Source organism: Miscanthus floridulus, chromosome 2 (assembly GCF_019320115.1).
Source record: "Miscanthus floridulus cultivar M001 chromosome 2, ASM1932011v1, whole genome shotgun sequence".
Classification (NCBI taxonomy): Eukaryota; Viridiplantae; Streptophyta; class Magnoliopsida; order Poales; family Poaceae; genus Miscanthus; species Miscanthus floridulus.
The window spans coordinates 142,965,044-142,980,987 of record NC_089581.1 but is presented as its reverse complement, the minus strand read 5'-3'; the positions used below and the strand labels follow the sequence as shown (position 1 = coordinate 142,980,987).

The 15,944-nt window shown below is 47.9% G+C and overlaps 1 protein-coding gene and 1 long non-coding RNA gene across 2 annotated transcripts; one reads left to right on the top strand and one right to left on the bottom strand.

Moving 5' to 3' along the window:
- Positions 1-5,478: 5,478 nt before the first annotated feature.
- On the bottom strand, positions 5,479-8,554 carry LOC136539929 (uncharacterized). Its single transcript, XR_010779785.1, has 3 exons — positions 8,431-8,554; positions 8,133-8,210; positions 5,479-5,570 (listed from the first exon to the last, which is right to left on the bottom strand). It is a non-coding gene; the product is annotated as an uncharacterized lncRNA (long non-coding RNA).
- Positions 8,555-10,111: 1,557 nt separating this feature from the next.
- On the top strand, positions 10,112-14,160 carry LOC136531534 (probable nucleolar protein 5-2). Its single transcript, XM_066524181.1, has 10 exons — positions 10,112-10,234; positions 10,340-10,450; positions 10,579-10,620; positions 11,117-11,296; positions 11,368-11,532; positions 11,830-12,030; positions 12,107-12,406; positions 12,716-12,916; positions 12,997-13,131; positions 13,502-14,160. Exons 2-10 carry the CDS (start codon positions 10,373-10,375, stop codon positions 13,904-13,906), a joined length of 1,707 nt encoding a protein of 568 aa, XP_066380278.1. The 5' UTR covers positions 10,112-10,234; positions 10,340-10,372; the 3' UTR covers positions 13,907-14,160.
- The last annotated feature ends 1,784 nt before the right edge of the window (positions 14,161-15,944 follow it).

Genomic DNA, 15,944 nt, shown 5'->3' with positions numbered 1-15,944 from the left:
ATAAACCCCTTTTTCGACAAATCTTCTAATTGCTTCTTTAGCTCAGCTAACTCATCGGGAGGCATCCGATAGGGCCTTCTTGAAATCGGAGCTGTTCCAGGGACTAGCTCAATTCCAAACTCAATCTCCCTATCTGGCGGAAGACCAGGTAGCTCATCCGGGAATACATCCGGAAATTCACACACTACCGGAATCTGATGAATAGGAATGACTGTTGTAGCGCATGTAACACTTATAAGGTCTGTTCTTCGAGGCAATGGTACTTGGAAAGTACCCTCACCTAGGGGATCCTTAAGGGTAAGTACTCGACTTCCAGTATCTATGACTGCTCCCCAATCCTTCATCCAATTCATCCCTATAATGACATCCAAGACTAACCCAGGCATAACTATCAAGTTCACTCGGAACTTCCTGCTACCTAATTCAAGGGTTGCCCCTCGAACCATCCGGTTGGTCAAAACGTCAGCCCCTGCTGAACTTATACGATAACCATAACCCAATTCTGTGCATGGTTGTTCATGTTTCTGTGCAAATGCTTGACTCATAAAAGAATGCGATGATCCAGAATCAAATAGAACAACTGCAGGGTTTTCATTGACAGTAAACTTACCAGCAGTGACGGGCTCTCCCTCTGGAATTTCATCCACTGTTGTACTGTGCACTCTAGCATTATAAGTCTGCTGCTTCTTCTTGGGAGGGTACGGACAAAACTTCGAGAAATGACCGAGTTGATCGCAGTTATAGCAGGGTCCTCTTACTGTCCCGGCAGATCCCATAGCTCCCTTGGAACTGCCTTGTACCGCAGTTGCGGCTGCTTTGTTGGGCTGTACTGCCATCTTGTACGGCTTTTGAGGTCCACGGAAATTCTGGCTTCTTGGCTGAGGTGGCCTGAATCTAGCGCCAGGTGCCGATGGGCGATAAGGAGGACGACCTCCCATAGGTGCTCTAGCTTGAGACGGCCCACCTTCGAAGGCTCTCTTGCGTGTCTTGGCTGCGGTGCTGGCGTTGTTATTCTTCTCCTGCTTCAGACAGTCGCTGATGAAGTCGTTGAATCTGACGCGGTTGTTGGTACCAACATGCTTCATCATTTTTGGATTGAGACCCCTCTTAAAACTGGCTATCCTTTTGGCATCTGTGTCAACCATGTCGGGAGCATAGCGACACAAGTTGTTGAAGGCATGCAGGTATTGCGTCACAGTTTTGGTACCCTGGTTCAATGCCAGAAACTCTCCCAACTTCATTTCAGTCAGCCCGGGTGGAATATAGACTCCACGGAAGGCCTCAGCAAACTCTCTCCAAGAAATCTGAGCATTTGGAGGGAAGGTGGTGCGATGGTGCTTCCACCACATTCCCGCCGGTCCCTGCAATTGAAGTGCAGCATACTCCGTTTTCAGAACCTCAGTCATCCTCAACACACGGAATTTATCTTCCATCGTGTTGATCCATTCCTCAGCGTCGAGTGGCTCTGTGGCTTCCTTGAATACGGGTGGCCTGGTGTCCATGAAATCTTCGAAGCTGCTATATTGGTTTACTCCCATGCCACCACCTTGATTGTTACCACGTTGCACGTTGTTGGCTATGGTGCGCAGAAAATCTTCCATGTTCTTCTGGGATTGTTCCGCATTGCGCTGACTCCCGAGCAGCTGTGCGAGAAACATCTCGGGGGTAAACGGGGGAGGAGGTGGCAAATGCGGTTCATGGGGAGGCTCATTGTTGTTGCCATGATTTCCTCCACCACCACCAGTCCCTGAACCGTTAGCACCGGGCTCAGCGGCTTCATACGTGGTTCGGCGAGTGTTTGTCATCTGCATATTTTAGCAACAAGTAACGATTGAGTGAAGTTGTAACAATTGCGAGTGCAGAAAAACTTATGCCGTACTGAATTTACTGGAGAGAATAAATTCATACAATAAAACAGAGGCACAACAATCGCATTCCAATTAAAACAACAGCACTTAATCGAATTACTTAAACGGCAAACATCGCGTCCATATAATCACATTGCCAGCATACATACACTGGACTTTTTATGCGTTCAGATATCGCATTCGAAAATCAAGTTCCAACCACATGCCAAGTCTCATACGTTCGAAGCAACATACGATAGATTACATGCCAACAAAGAAAAGTCATCGCGACAAGACCTAGATACTAGCGCAAAGCAACTAGCCTACTCCTCGGGGCCATCGTCGGGATCGGAGACGTCACCATCACCTCCAGGTGAAACTACAGGCTCGTTCTGGTTGTCGTCGTCGATGTCCATGCCAGCGGCGTTCGGCGGAGCGTATGGGCCAACCCCATTGTAGAGCGCGTGAAACTCCTCGTGCAGGTTGCCGTTGTATTCCTCTAGCTCATCGACTCTCTGCAGCAGAAGGTTTCTTGCGTTCCAGGCTTCATTCCTTTCCTGAACCAACTGTCCAATCATGCGATCTGCATTGTTGTTGGCTTGAGTCAACGTATGCACTCGCTGCATAGCTCTATCACCTCTTTCAACCGCCTGATCTCGCTGTAAGTTCATATCAGCCAACTGCTCCTGCAAGCTAGCTATGGCTCGTGCCTGTCTCTTCTTCTGCTTCTTCCCTTTGAGCTTATCCTCACTACGCAAGCCAGTCAAAGTCCAGTAGGTACTCTCGAGACCCTCATACGCTCTGATGGCGGCGAACATAGCACTCATTGCCTGGTTGTCGCTAGCCTGTCCCTCAGCTGGACCTCTGACTAATGCGCTTCCTTGAGGCTGAACCCAAATGGCATCACGAGGATCATCCCTAGGAAAAGTACCAGCTAAAGCTGCTGCAAGCTCACTGGGAAATCTGCTCATAATGTCCCTGATGACACGGAAGGCTGCTCCCTCTGCACCCTCAGCTGGAGTGCGACCCTCAAACTCCAAATGCCAACCATCCCAATCTGGAGCATCACCGAGAGCAGGAACCGTGATCTCCACCACTGCAAGTCCATCATCTGTTAACTGGTTCTCATTCCAAGAGTACACCGGCTCTTGACCCTCTGGGTACCCCACATCATGGAGCACTCTCCAAAGCAAAGTCGGCATGCCAAACTCGCTCAAGAAGGTGTCCGTGGTGCGGTGCTCCCTCAGGGCCAACGGACGTCGGGGTGCTCTTCCTCCGGTGGACTTACGGGCGGTCTGCTTCGTGCGGGCCATCTGTAGCAAAAGTTCTCTTATTACTTCGGGGAAACATATTTTTGGTGATACACTTTTTATCAAAATGAGATAATCAATTTATAAGGGGAGGTATGCATGAGATGAATGAGATGCACAAGTAACAGGATGTATGTACGGGTCGTACGTTCTCACAAACTTAGGAAATAAATAATTTCTAACGACTAAGTCGGTGGCATACAACGATCTCTCAAATACGTAGCTAATACGTTCTACACGATAGCGCTGTTATGTTCCTACAGAAGATTCATTTCAGCCCAATTCCCAATTAATGCATAAAGCAGTAAAATTTTTATCTACACGATCTACACGAATCCCCAGATACGTGTACAACGGTAGTAACTACCCGAATCATCGTCCTATTGACGGCATCGCCTCAACAGACGGAAGACCCATACATGAGATACCTTTGTAAAACATGCGTAGGACATGTAATTACTCCAGCATCATATAATCATTCACCCTAGATCGGCGGTGTATCCGATCATGCTCTCACAACTCACACTTACCGATGCGTAGAGGCAAAAGATCCATTCATTACCACTCAAACAAGTGGCACTCATACAATAGCACGCCGTATGAGCGACGAAAGAGAAATATGATGCAAGAACCCCAGTCAGTACTTAATTAAGCCACCTAAAGTCCTTAACTGGGCATAAAGGATCTGATCACTGGCACACTTTAGATTTTGAAAATCACGTTTTTCAAATGCCTTTTTGTTTTAAATACACTTGTGAACAGTAACACGCTAAACCATGCTCTGATGCCAGCTGTAACAGAACCGACCAATTATACGAAATTAAGTAAGAAAATCATCCGCCAGCGCAGACGCTTTAGCAAACTTAAGCCCGTATAACCCGGTAGTCCGTGAAATCACGAAGGATTTCAAACCAACTCATGTCCCAGCCATGATCGTAATAAGTTTAGCGGTCACCAATCACATATTACATAAAAGTTTGCATAACAGATACATCAGAGTTTAACCATAGTTATTACAAAACAAGTTCGAATAAAAAGTAGCGGAAGTCAATTGTTTAAAACCACACACACTCACACGGAGTTCAAATATAGTGCCAGCGAATGATCATCTCCAACAAAAGCATCAGAAGAGACGTAAGGAATGACCATGCCCATGGTCCTAAGCATCACCCATCGCAGGATACAGGCAGTTGATACAGTAGCCATAGTACATCTGCCCATCTGCAACAAGTGGGAATAAAACCCTGAGTACGAGAAGGTACTCAGCCAGACTTACCCGACATAACCGAAAATAAATGACACCAAGGATTATGAAGGGCTTTATAGTGGGGTAGCTGACTCATTTGCAAAAAGAAGCATTTTTAGCATTTCAAGAACCTTTCTAAAAGCATTATTGCCAAGTTAATTATTATTAACCTGTCAACTAGATTTGCACCTATACTAGAGTAAACATATGATTAAGCAGATAATGATAACCAATGATCATTAATCAACTTCCATGCTGTCATATTCATTATAACTGTCCAAGTGTTCCATAACATTTACTACGATGAAGTAACTCAAGTCAAGTGCTCACTATCCAGGAGCGATGGCGATTCGAATCGATTCCTAACCAGCTGGTGATTTGTTCCTTACACAAACCTCACTCACCCGCTAAAGTGAGATATTGATCACCGAGTCAACTTTCCAGGAATCTCGAGTTTGCCAGGAACCACATGTACCCGGGGGCCGACCGACTGCACTTTGGCCTTATCATCCCGCCCCCGTTTCCTACCACACCTGCTTCGGCACAGTGCGTTGCGGGCAATTTACTCGGCCCGCAAAATCTCCCAGCTTCGCGGTCGGAAGGTACTTTATCCGGCCAGCTAAATGTAAGGCATGCGTTCAACATGACTCGAGGCCCAACAACGGCCGGTCCTTAATCGACACAGACGGAAAACACTACAGTCCAAAACACTGCAAGTCTCCGTCCGGTCTCAACTTCATTTAACACTTAGTTATACCATGACTTCATAGTCATCCAAGCAGATCCAGGTAACCACCTATAGCTCGCAGGTGACAGGAAATCACCCGACTTCTACCGGTCTAAGCCAGCTAAGCATTGACTCGACTGCGGATACCAGGGTAACAAGGATATAGTATAACAAAGGTAAGCAAGGTATAATGCAGCAACGGTTGCAAACAACTCCTGAACGTAATGCATTAATTAAAGTAAAGCATTTAATTAAATCATTGCAAACCGGGAGAAAAATGCTCCGGGGCTTGCCTCTCTCGAAGGAGCTCGGACGGTGATCGGGGCACTCCGGAAGTTCCTCAATGCCCTCCTCGTCGGCTTCTGGCACTTCCTGCGGCTGCACCTCGAACTGCTCCTCGGGCTCCTCGGGTATGACGGCCGGGTTCTCGGTTTGCGATCCTGTATGATGCAATGCGTGTAAGTGATTATGCAAACGGTGCATCGAAGGAGATGAATGCAATGGATATGTTGAAATACAAGGTAGTCAACATCATCCAAGAAACTATACCATAAGCACATGTCATCTACTGCATTCTCTTCTACTACTAATATGTTAAGTTAACCTATCTTATGAAATGCTTCAAAGATACACCAAAGCTTTACTAATTTCTTAATCACACTTAAAGCGACACTGGCTTAAACCCTAGTTAATAATAGGTTTGAATAGCAACATATATTTCTGATGCTCCTAAAAGTCTGCGAAAATTACAGTAGCATAATACTACTCTAAACAGACTACCATAAAAATTTCATGGCATTAGGCTAAGTAAACCATCCTACACAAAAATGACAAACTATAGCATAAAAATGAGCATGAAATTACTTTGTACTATGAAAAGTGTCAAACAACAGAATTAATATTTTTCCTAGGTTCTTCATAGCATATAATGACTGTACAAAAATTACCACATGCATGTTTTATACAAAGTTTGCTCTCTAGCAAAAATAACAAAAATCAGCCATTTAAGGTACTTGAACTACACCTCAAAATTTTCCCACAGCACATACATGAAATATATTTTTCCTAGGAAGTACATGACATAAGAAGATTAACAAACTTGGAATCATATTTTTCTGAAGCCTATATATTTTTCTACATCTTTTTCAAGTTATCAGCAATATTCAAGATTAAATAAAATCCTATAGAAAAGTATATCAAACATGACATGCAATAATTTTCCCAAGTAGATCTGGTAATAAGGAACCTAGAAAAATTTGTTTCAACAAATTTGGAGCAACTTTGAGTATCCAAATATTTTGTAAACCATTTCTGTTTTCAAATAAGAATGAATAAATGGAAATCAATTCTTCAAAACTCCACTGGGCCGGCCTGCGGATGAACTGGCCCACGGCCACAGCCGGCCTGCTCAGACCGAGCGAAAAGGGGGCGAGCGGCGGCCTGGCTCGGGGCTCGGCCCAAGCCAGCCTGGTCCAGCTCGGCCGGGCAAGGCCACGCCGCTGCGGCTGGGCCCTGCCGGTCAGCGACCGAGAGCAGGGGAGGCGCTCCGCCGGCCGGTGCTCACCGGCGGCAAGCTCCTCCGAAGATGCAGGCGGTATCAGCGGGCTCCCCACGCGGAGCCGCACCAACGGGAAGGGTAGAGGTGGCCCGGCGTCGTGGCGTTCCACGCGACCACGGCAGCCGCGCGCCGGCGAGAAAGGGGGACGGCCGAGCTCGGCCCTTACCTTGACGATGGCAGTCGCGAGCGAGCGCAAGCGAAGGAGCTAGGCGAGGCGGAGCTCCGGGCGAGATGAATCGAAGAATGAAGCGCTGGCGGTGGAGCACGTCGTCGGCGGGGCAGCGACGGTGGCGAGCGCGTGCGCTGCTGCTGCTGAGCAAGAGGCAGGGAGACAAGGCGGCGAAAGCGAGGAGTGCGGAGAGAGGAGCGCGCTGCGGGGCAGAAGAAGGCGCGCGCGTGGAGGTGAAGCCAGGCCACGGCTGCCGCGCGGCGGGCGTTGTCAGCGCAGGGCGGCCACGCGGCGAGCGCGCTCTGACGCGGTCGGGGCACGTCGCGGCGCGGCGCGGGCAGGCGCGCGGAGGACTGGGCCGCGGCGAGCCAGCTGGGCCGAGGCAGAGGCGGGTGAGCGGGCGACGGCGCGGAGGCAGGCCGGGCCGCCTGTGCGGCTGGGCCGAAAGCGAGGCGGCGGCCCAGGAAAAAGGAAATGAAGATTTTTCAATTGATTTTCAAGAAAATTTTAAAATGCCATCTTTCAAACATTATTTTGAGCAAGAAAATGACCTCTTTTGAAAATGTACCAAAAATGAAAGTTGCTTAGAATTAAATTCCCTACAACTTTGCTTTTATGACCAAAGTCCAATTCTATCTGGATTTTAAATTATAGAATCAAAGTTAAATTTTAACTCAAAACCCTAATTTTGGGAAATTACTTTGGAAGCAAAATTTTGAATAAATTTGAATACGAACCTTGCTCCAAAATTTTTGCTAAATAATTCTAGATGATTTACAAGCATAACCAACAGTTTCTACTCAACTAGCAAGCAAGAATCAGAGCAAAACAACTCTAATAAGTGTATGCATCATTTACTTTTCACAAACATGTTTCGTATGTTTCGAAGAAATGTTTCAGTTGTTATATGCAAGATTACGCATGTATGATTTGGATGCTTGATGATGCATGAGATGCGGGATTTGCAGTGCCTAAATACAGGCATAACACCGGGGTGTTACATAGTTAAATAAGCATATTTGGACCAGCTCAAACTTGATACCATCTTCAATTAGAGGAACTGGAAACTGCGAAATCCAATAAGATATCCAAAACAATTTAGAATTTGATTCTGAATATCTTCATGCCATCTGAACACATATTACACCTTATTTGAACACAGAAAACAAAGGAAATGACATATATATGAGTACATAAGTAGGCAGCATTTCGATCTATTATTATGAAATAATCTAAACTAACATCTAAGGAAGGCAGAGAAAGAGGATAACATACCAAAACGATGAACTGAACCCTAGGTGTCCTCCCGAGGATTGAGTAGGTGTTCCCCCTGGATGATTAAGGGAGCCCAACCTACAAAATAGATCCATATTAGAATTGGCGTTGAAAAATATGATGGCGCAACAAATCTCTTTTGATTTCATTTTGTGCATTTTTTGAGGTACACGATAGAGCGAAGGACTAACTGGATAATTAGCCAATTTCGTTGCATCATCTTAGACACATAGAACTTAGAATTTACGAATGTATCGGGAAATAGGTAGAACTGATAAAGGAGATGGTGCGAAAATACCAATAATCAAGAAACATGATCAATCTTCCTCTGAAATCATCAAATTCTCCAATGAAAACCGGCATCAACAAATTTTGTCATGGAGAGACCTGCGTTGGTAGCTGCCACCTGAGAAAAGGTAACCACATATTACCTGAGAACCTGAAGACAAAAGGAAGGTGAACTAAGACCATTAGGAATTGGTAAGCTAAACTTTGGGTGGCAAGCATGCAGCTTATCAAGCTCTCCAGAGTATTAGCACATATATTTAAAGCTAACTTCTGAGGCAAATATGTGGACTGCTATATCTAGAATGACCATAGACATGAAAAGTGTAGCATGGCATATACAAAACTTAGGATCTTAGTAACAGTAACAGCATGCTATTAGTATGATTCCCGTATACAAAAACCAAATTTGATAGCGCAAGATTATTGACATCTCAGTGTTATAATATGGCTGCTTCAAAAAACAAAAACACATACACTGGCACTGAGATATGCAGAAAAGAGATTGAGACTGAATTTTCTAGACTTAGTATCTGCTACATGCACCGAAAAGAAACATTCCTTATTATAAATGAGGCATCTAGCAAGTTGCCAACCTGTGAAGCAACCGTGTTATGGTTTATCCTAACACAGTTCTGTTTTTAATCTGCACTATTTTCATCCAGCATCATATTTTAAAGGGAGGAGGGTAAGGCACCTGCTGGCGGAGATCGATAGCATCTTTTTCACCTTGGCTGCTCCGTCTGCATCCATAGAAAAAAGAAGATGGAGTATGGATCTATAGAGAGGAGAAGATAGAGCACCATAGAAATGCCCCTGTTCTTGCCCAATCCAGAACCCTAGAAATCAAAATCCCCAAATATCAGTGCATCCCCTAACCATAACGCAAAGAGATAAGGCCATTTACTTACCTAAGACGCCGACGGACCAGTGGATCATGTGATTCCAAATATCCTGTGCTGGAACTAACGGATCCGGCCATGGAGGCACTGGATCCGGTCATGGAGGCCCCCGATGAACCCCAGCAAAGGTGGACGACAAGCACACAGATCTCCGGTTGACCCCAGCGCCGGAGTGTGAAGGAGAAGAGGAGCAAGGGAGGGAGGCCGCCTTTACCTGGGGTCTGCTCGCGCCGGGTGGTCGCCGAGCCGCCCGCGCCGGCGCCCTCGCCAGCCACGCCGCGCCAGGGCTGTGCTCCGCCCGCACCCCGCGACCTGCGGCGTGGCCGTAGCCGGTGCATCGCCGTGGGAGAGAAGGAGAGGAAGGGGAGGCGTGAGCGGCGGCGGCGGCATCCGTGCGAGGCACGGGAGGAGTGGGGGAGGACGGGGAAGAGATGAGGCCGACTCTTTTTTTTTTCCTATAGAAGGATCTGGACCCAAAATCGGAAGCCGCAGTATATATTTGATGGATTGGCTCCAGAGCAGAAGCCGGATTACGCTGAGAAGCTGTTGCTTCGAGTGATCTGGGCCATCGAACGTGTGATCGGACGGCTGAGGTTATTTTGGGCGACGTTTTGGCTTTTAAATGCTACTTGATGGCATCCGCCACCAGCTCGTGAGCACTCCACAAGTCCCGGTAACCTAAAACTCCAGACAAACCATCCAACGGCCCAGCGGCACGGTCCCGCTCGGCCAACGGCCAGATGGGCCACCGAGCCCCTTTGTCCTCTCCGATATATTACTCCAGCGCCAAGCCCTAGCAGAGCTAAAACCCTTGCGGCGGCTACCTTTCCCCCACCCCCTCTCGTCTCGCGGCCGCCGCAGGCGAAACCCCCTCATCGCCTCGCACCGCGCTGTCCACCGCCAAATCTCCCCCAGGTTCGAGGGTTTCTGCCGTCTCAACAGCCCGATTCGGTTGGCCCACGTACTCCTCTGTCTAATTTGGTCCCATGGGCGTTCGTTCGGTGGTATCTGTTGTTTCAGCTGAGTTTATCGGGGGACTGGTTGTGGGCGGAGATGTTGGTGCTCTTCGAGACCCCCGCGGGGTTCGCCCTATTCAAGGTGCTCGACGAGGGGAAGCTCGACAAGGTCGAGGTGAGTGACCGCCGCTGCGATTTCTAAGTCTGGTTTTGATTGGGTTCGTTAAATTTGGTCTGCTCCGTGCTTTTCTTTTGAGTTATCAGTGCTAATGTGCTACGCCTTTGTGTTCTTGTTGTTGGCAGGATCTATGGAAGGAGTTCACGACGTCGGACTCAGCAAGAAAGGTCTGTGATTCTCTTAACCTTCAGAAGTTCGGAGCACAAACGGTTTTTTATTTTTCCATTCCATAGTCCCAGCGTAGGATCTGACACGTTATGACATTCTGCGTTTGTCAGTTTTGAACAAATGGCACAAACTCATTTATTTCGTTGGAACACTGGTTGTAGCCACGAGAATATGAACTTTTACTTAGCTTAGGTTGGCTTAGCTGGATATGTTTTAGAATGTGTTTTCTGTAAGCTATTTCAAACATTTCACATTTCAAGCTACGAAGCGGCTAGAGATTTTGCGCGCTGTTTCATGCTGATACCCATTATCTGCACACAATGGATGATGCCATTCGGAAACCATTCATACTGCGTCCCCTAACAGACTTACTGTTTCCGTTGAAATGCAAAATAAGAAAAAAAGAAGAAAACATGATGTGTCGTCCTAGCTATATTCTTCGCATCACCTTTATTAGCTTTCTGTTCTGACTAATAACTGTGGACTTTCTTGTAGGTGGTTGAGCTGAAGGCTTTCAACAAGTTTGAAAACACATCCGATGCCCTATCTGCGGCAACCCTGATTATTGATAGCAAGCCTAGCAAGGGTCTGCGCAAGTTCTTGCAGAAACATTGTGAGGGTGAAACATTGGCAGTTGCTGATTCTAAGCTTGGAAATGCTATAAAAGAAAAGCTGGTCAGTAGTATTTCTCAATTTGTTACTTTTTGTGAATGACCACCCCTCATTACATTTTTATTGCATTGCAGAAAATTGACTGCCTTCACAATAGTGCTGTGATGGAGCTGATGAGAGGGCTGAGAAATCAGCTCACCGAGCTTATAACTGGGTTGGGTGCACAAGACCTTGGTCCAATGAGCTTGGGATTGTCCCACAGCTTGTCTAGGTATAAGCTGAAGTTCAGTCCTGAGAAGGTGAGTCTTATATGGGTGCTACTGGCAATCTTATCTACCATGTTGTTATATGCTCTGTTTCTGGCTTTTATTGTGTCATCATCATTTGTGCTTTGCATGTAATTACCGTTTTCCATATTGTACTTGCATATTTATCCTTTGATTGCCTGTTGGTGTTTCTATGTTATCTTACTTTTGCCACATTCATAATATGTAACATCCTGCAAGTTTTGACTATTGAAGATTCTTCTAGATCTTTGTTATTAAAGAAACAATTTCAATCTGTTAGGTGAATTTTGTATTGTTTCTGTTACACAGGTTGATACCATGATCATTCAAGCGATTGGATTATTGGATGATCTTGACAAGGAGCTTAACACTTACGCCATGAGAGTTCGTGAATGGTATGGCTGGCACTTTCCAGAACTCACCAAAATAGTTACAGATAATATACAGTATGCCAAAGTTGTGAAGATGATGGGCAACAGAGCTAATGCAGTCAACCTTGACTTTTCTGAGGTGATTATTGACATCTAAATATGATCTACAATTCCTATTAAGGAAATTGTTTAGTAAGAAGCTCTGTTGTTTTCAGATATTGTCAGATGAAGAGATAGAAACACAGCTAAAGGAGGCAGCAGTAATATCCATGGGAACAGAAGTTAGTGACCTTGACTTGTCAAATATCAGAGAGCTATGCGATCAAGTGTTGGCCCTTTCTGAGTACAGAACCCAGCTATATGACTATTTAAAAAGCAGGATGAACACTATCGCACCAAATCTGACAGCACTGGTGGGCGAATTAGTTGGTGCTCGCCTTATTGCGCATGGTGGAAGTTTGCTAAATTTGGCTAAGCAGCCTGGTAGCACAATTCAGATACTTGGTGCGGAGAAGGTTTGTTTACCTGTGGATGGATGATTCTGGAAACTTTTTTTTTTCAATTTCCACCTCTTTTGTGTGCAACAACGCCTCGTATGGCATACATGAACAGTATTTGCTTATGTTGTCTGCTAGAATTATCTAACATCTCGCGAAACATGTGAATTTCTTGTTTCATGACTTTTTTTTAAAAAAATGTTGTTTATTCTCTAATAATGTCTTAGTGATGTCAATTGATGGCCTGTGTTAACATTATTTAGTTATTATGCTGCCTGCTAGAATTTGCTTTCTTTGCTAAGAACTAAAGATTGTGTCTCTCTCCAGGCTTTATTCAGAGCTCTGAAGACGAAGCATTCTACACCTAAGTATGGCCTCATCTACCATGCATCCTTAATTGGGAAGGCTTCTCAAAAGCACAAGGGAAAAATCTCTCGTTCTCTTGCTGCAAAAACTGCTCTGGCCATCCGATATGATGCCCTTGGTGATGGTGAGGACAACTCCATTGGCACTGAGAGTCGACTCAAGGTATGCGCACTGTGGAAATGATTTTGCTTTTCATAATTAGTATGATATACGCTGCCTTGTGACACATGACAATTGAACAGCTTGAGACACGGCTTCAAGTTCTTGAGAATAGAGAACTTGGGAAATCAGCTGGTTCCACAAAGGGGAAGCCCAAGATAGAAGTGTATGAAAAGGACCGGAAGAAGGGTGCTGGGGCTTTAACAACTCCTGCTAAGGTAAGCAGTGTTATGACTCATGACATCTTGCTCTCCATGAAAAAAAAAAAATCTGAGAAGGCTTTCGGATAATGAATGGGTTGGGCTGAAAACTTGCCCGGCCCTTCAAGAAATATATGGTTGGGCTGAAATTTGCCCAGCCCTTCAAGAAATATGTTTGTCAGAACCTTGGAATGTTCTAGTTTTGGACTGTTTTAACTTTTTACCGTAAAAAGGTCTCCCATTGGCTTTGCTTGAAGTATCTTTAGGCAAACACTCCTTTGGTTGCATTATATCTTTAGGCAAACACTCCTTTGGTTGCATTATATCTTTCTCTATAGATATTGCACGCATGATCTTGTTTTGACTTGATGCTTTTATTTTGTTTTAGACATACAACCCTGCAGCTGATCTGGTACTTGCTGAAGAAACACCAAAGAAGTCAGAATTGGCTTCAAAGAAGAGGAAACATCATGAGGTGAAAACTGAACCATCAGCAGAACCTGCAGATGAAGCAATCCAGGAGGCTGGTGACCAGGAGGACGGGAAGAAGAAGAAGAAAAAGAAGTCCAAGGAAAGCGAGGAGGCTCCTGCTGTTGAAGGTGATGGGGAGAAGAAAAAGAAAAAGAAGTCCAAGGAGGCCGAGGATGAGCCTGCTGTGGCTGCTGCCTCAGAAGGTGAGAAGAAGAAGAAAAAGAAGTCTGATGCTGATGGTAAGGATGTTGTAATGCAAACCGAAGAGTCTGGTAAGAAAGATAAGAAGAAAAAGAAGAAAAAGCATGCTGATGATGAGTGAGGCATTCACAGGTAGAGAATGTACGGGTACCAAAGGCTGGGACTCAGCTGTTCTGTAAAATGGGTATGATGAAGAAAAAGCATGCTGATGATCAGTTTTTTTTTTTTTTTGGACCCGGCTTAGTATTCGTACTTCATCGATCTGGATGATGATGGGATGTTGCAACCTCGTAAATTAGTATGATCCGGAGGATGATGGAATTTAAGTTTTGATGTTGCAACCTCATAAATTAGTATGATGATTGTTCATGGTAACTGTGCAGCTGAGAGACCTTCCATGTGTGTTTGGTTCTCAGTTCAATTCTAAGCCGGGCTAGCTCAAGCCAACAGTTACTTGTGGCTAAGTTTGAGTGTGTTTGGATAGCTGGTTTGGCTTGAATACACTCGCCCCTTCCTGGAGCTGGAGAATTTACCTCCTTAGAAACGTTCTGTCGAACAGTTGAAGTGCATGGTCGTGGCGGAACCAGGTCGTCTGCAGTTGGCCAGCTCGACTTGTCTCTGCGGTCACTCGATATCTGGCCGTTCAGTGGTATCCAACGACAGAGCATTTGCGCTGTCTCCACACTGCTCGCTGGGCTTCGACCCAATATCAGCACGGCGCAAGCAGGTCAGCTGCGTGAGCTCCACGAGCGCGGAAGAGGCGACGGTAAGGCTACGGCGCAAGTTCCATGGTCGACGACGCGAGCTCGAGCAGCAGGGCCCATGGCCGGCGCAGGCGAAACATCTGGCTGCAGCGCGAGCTCCATGGTCGGGGGCACGAGCTCGAGCTGTCAATCAGTATGGTCATGGCCGGCACGGGCGCAACATGGCCGCGGCGCCGGCGCGAGAGAGGGAACAGCCGGGCTTTGGCGTGAGCTGCACGCTCCACGCTGGGCGGTGCGAGCTCCATGGCTAGTAGGTCTCGGTGGGTGAGCATGAGGATGGCAGCCCGATCCGGTGTCGCACCTAACGAGACGGGAGCACCGCGGCGCTCAGGTGATGCGCCCGGCGATGACGGAGGAGCCGCGTGGCCTGGCCTAGGGAACGAGAAACGGCGGCGGAGGCGGAGGTCGGAGTCGCGAGGGGTAGAGCCGTGCGGGATGGGCTTACATGGGCCGGTTGGAGGAGGGCTGTTAGATTAGCTTCTTTTGAGCTGACGGTTGGATCAGATAGAAACGGCGTGGATGAATAACTGCAGACACAAGTCCATCCGGGCAACTGTAGAGGATCTCGTTCCGGTGGTGGCATGGCGCGAGCGACAATTTTCGGCGACTGCTACGGTGGGAGGTAGCTCTGCGCGCACGCCGGCGGTGGAGGAAGGCCGCCGGGGGGGGGGGGGGAGCTCTGCGCGCACGCCGGCAGTGGAGGAGGCCGCAGGAGGGAGCTCTGCGCACACGCCGGCGGTGGAGGAGGCCGCTGCCAGCTCATCCGGCGGCGGAGCATGTGGGGAGTGCGCAGGAGGACTCGACGCTGGCCTCTGGTTTGGTTGGGCAGCGCCCGCCTCTCCCTGCTCGCCCCCGCGGCGATGAGTAGCGATGCCATGGAGGCGGCCTGGCATGAGGTGGAGGCGACGCCATGAGGGAGCGGACGCGAGCACGAGGTGGAAGAGGGGAGCTGACGCGGACGCGAGCACAAGGTCCATCGGAGGAGCAGAGGGCGAGCTTCGGCACCCCGCAGCCGACCGGCGCCTCTGGTCCGTCGGACGGCAGCAGCCGGCCGCCCCGCTGCTCGGCGTCGAGACCAGTGGCGAGCCCGCGCCGCGGCCGTCGTCGTGGGTGGAGCGTGTGGTGAGCGAGCAGGGAGGGCCGCCGGAGACGAGCGAAGGAGCAGATGGCGAGCTTCGGCACCCCGCAGCTGGCCGACGCCTCTAGTCCGTCGGAGGGTAGCAGTCGGCCGGCCCGCTGCTCGGCATCGAGGCCGGTGGCGAGCCCGCGCCGTGGCCGTCGTGGTGGAGGCGAGTGGGGAGGGACGCCGGAGATGGCGCGGGGAGGGCCGCTGGAGACGAGCGAGGCGAGCAGACGAGAGAGGGCACGGTAGGTGAGGGCGGGGCGGTGACCAGA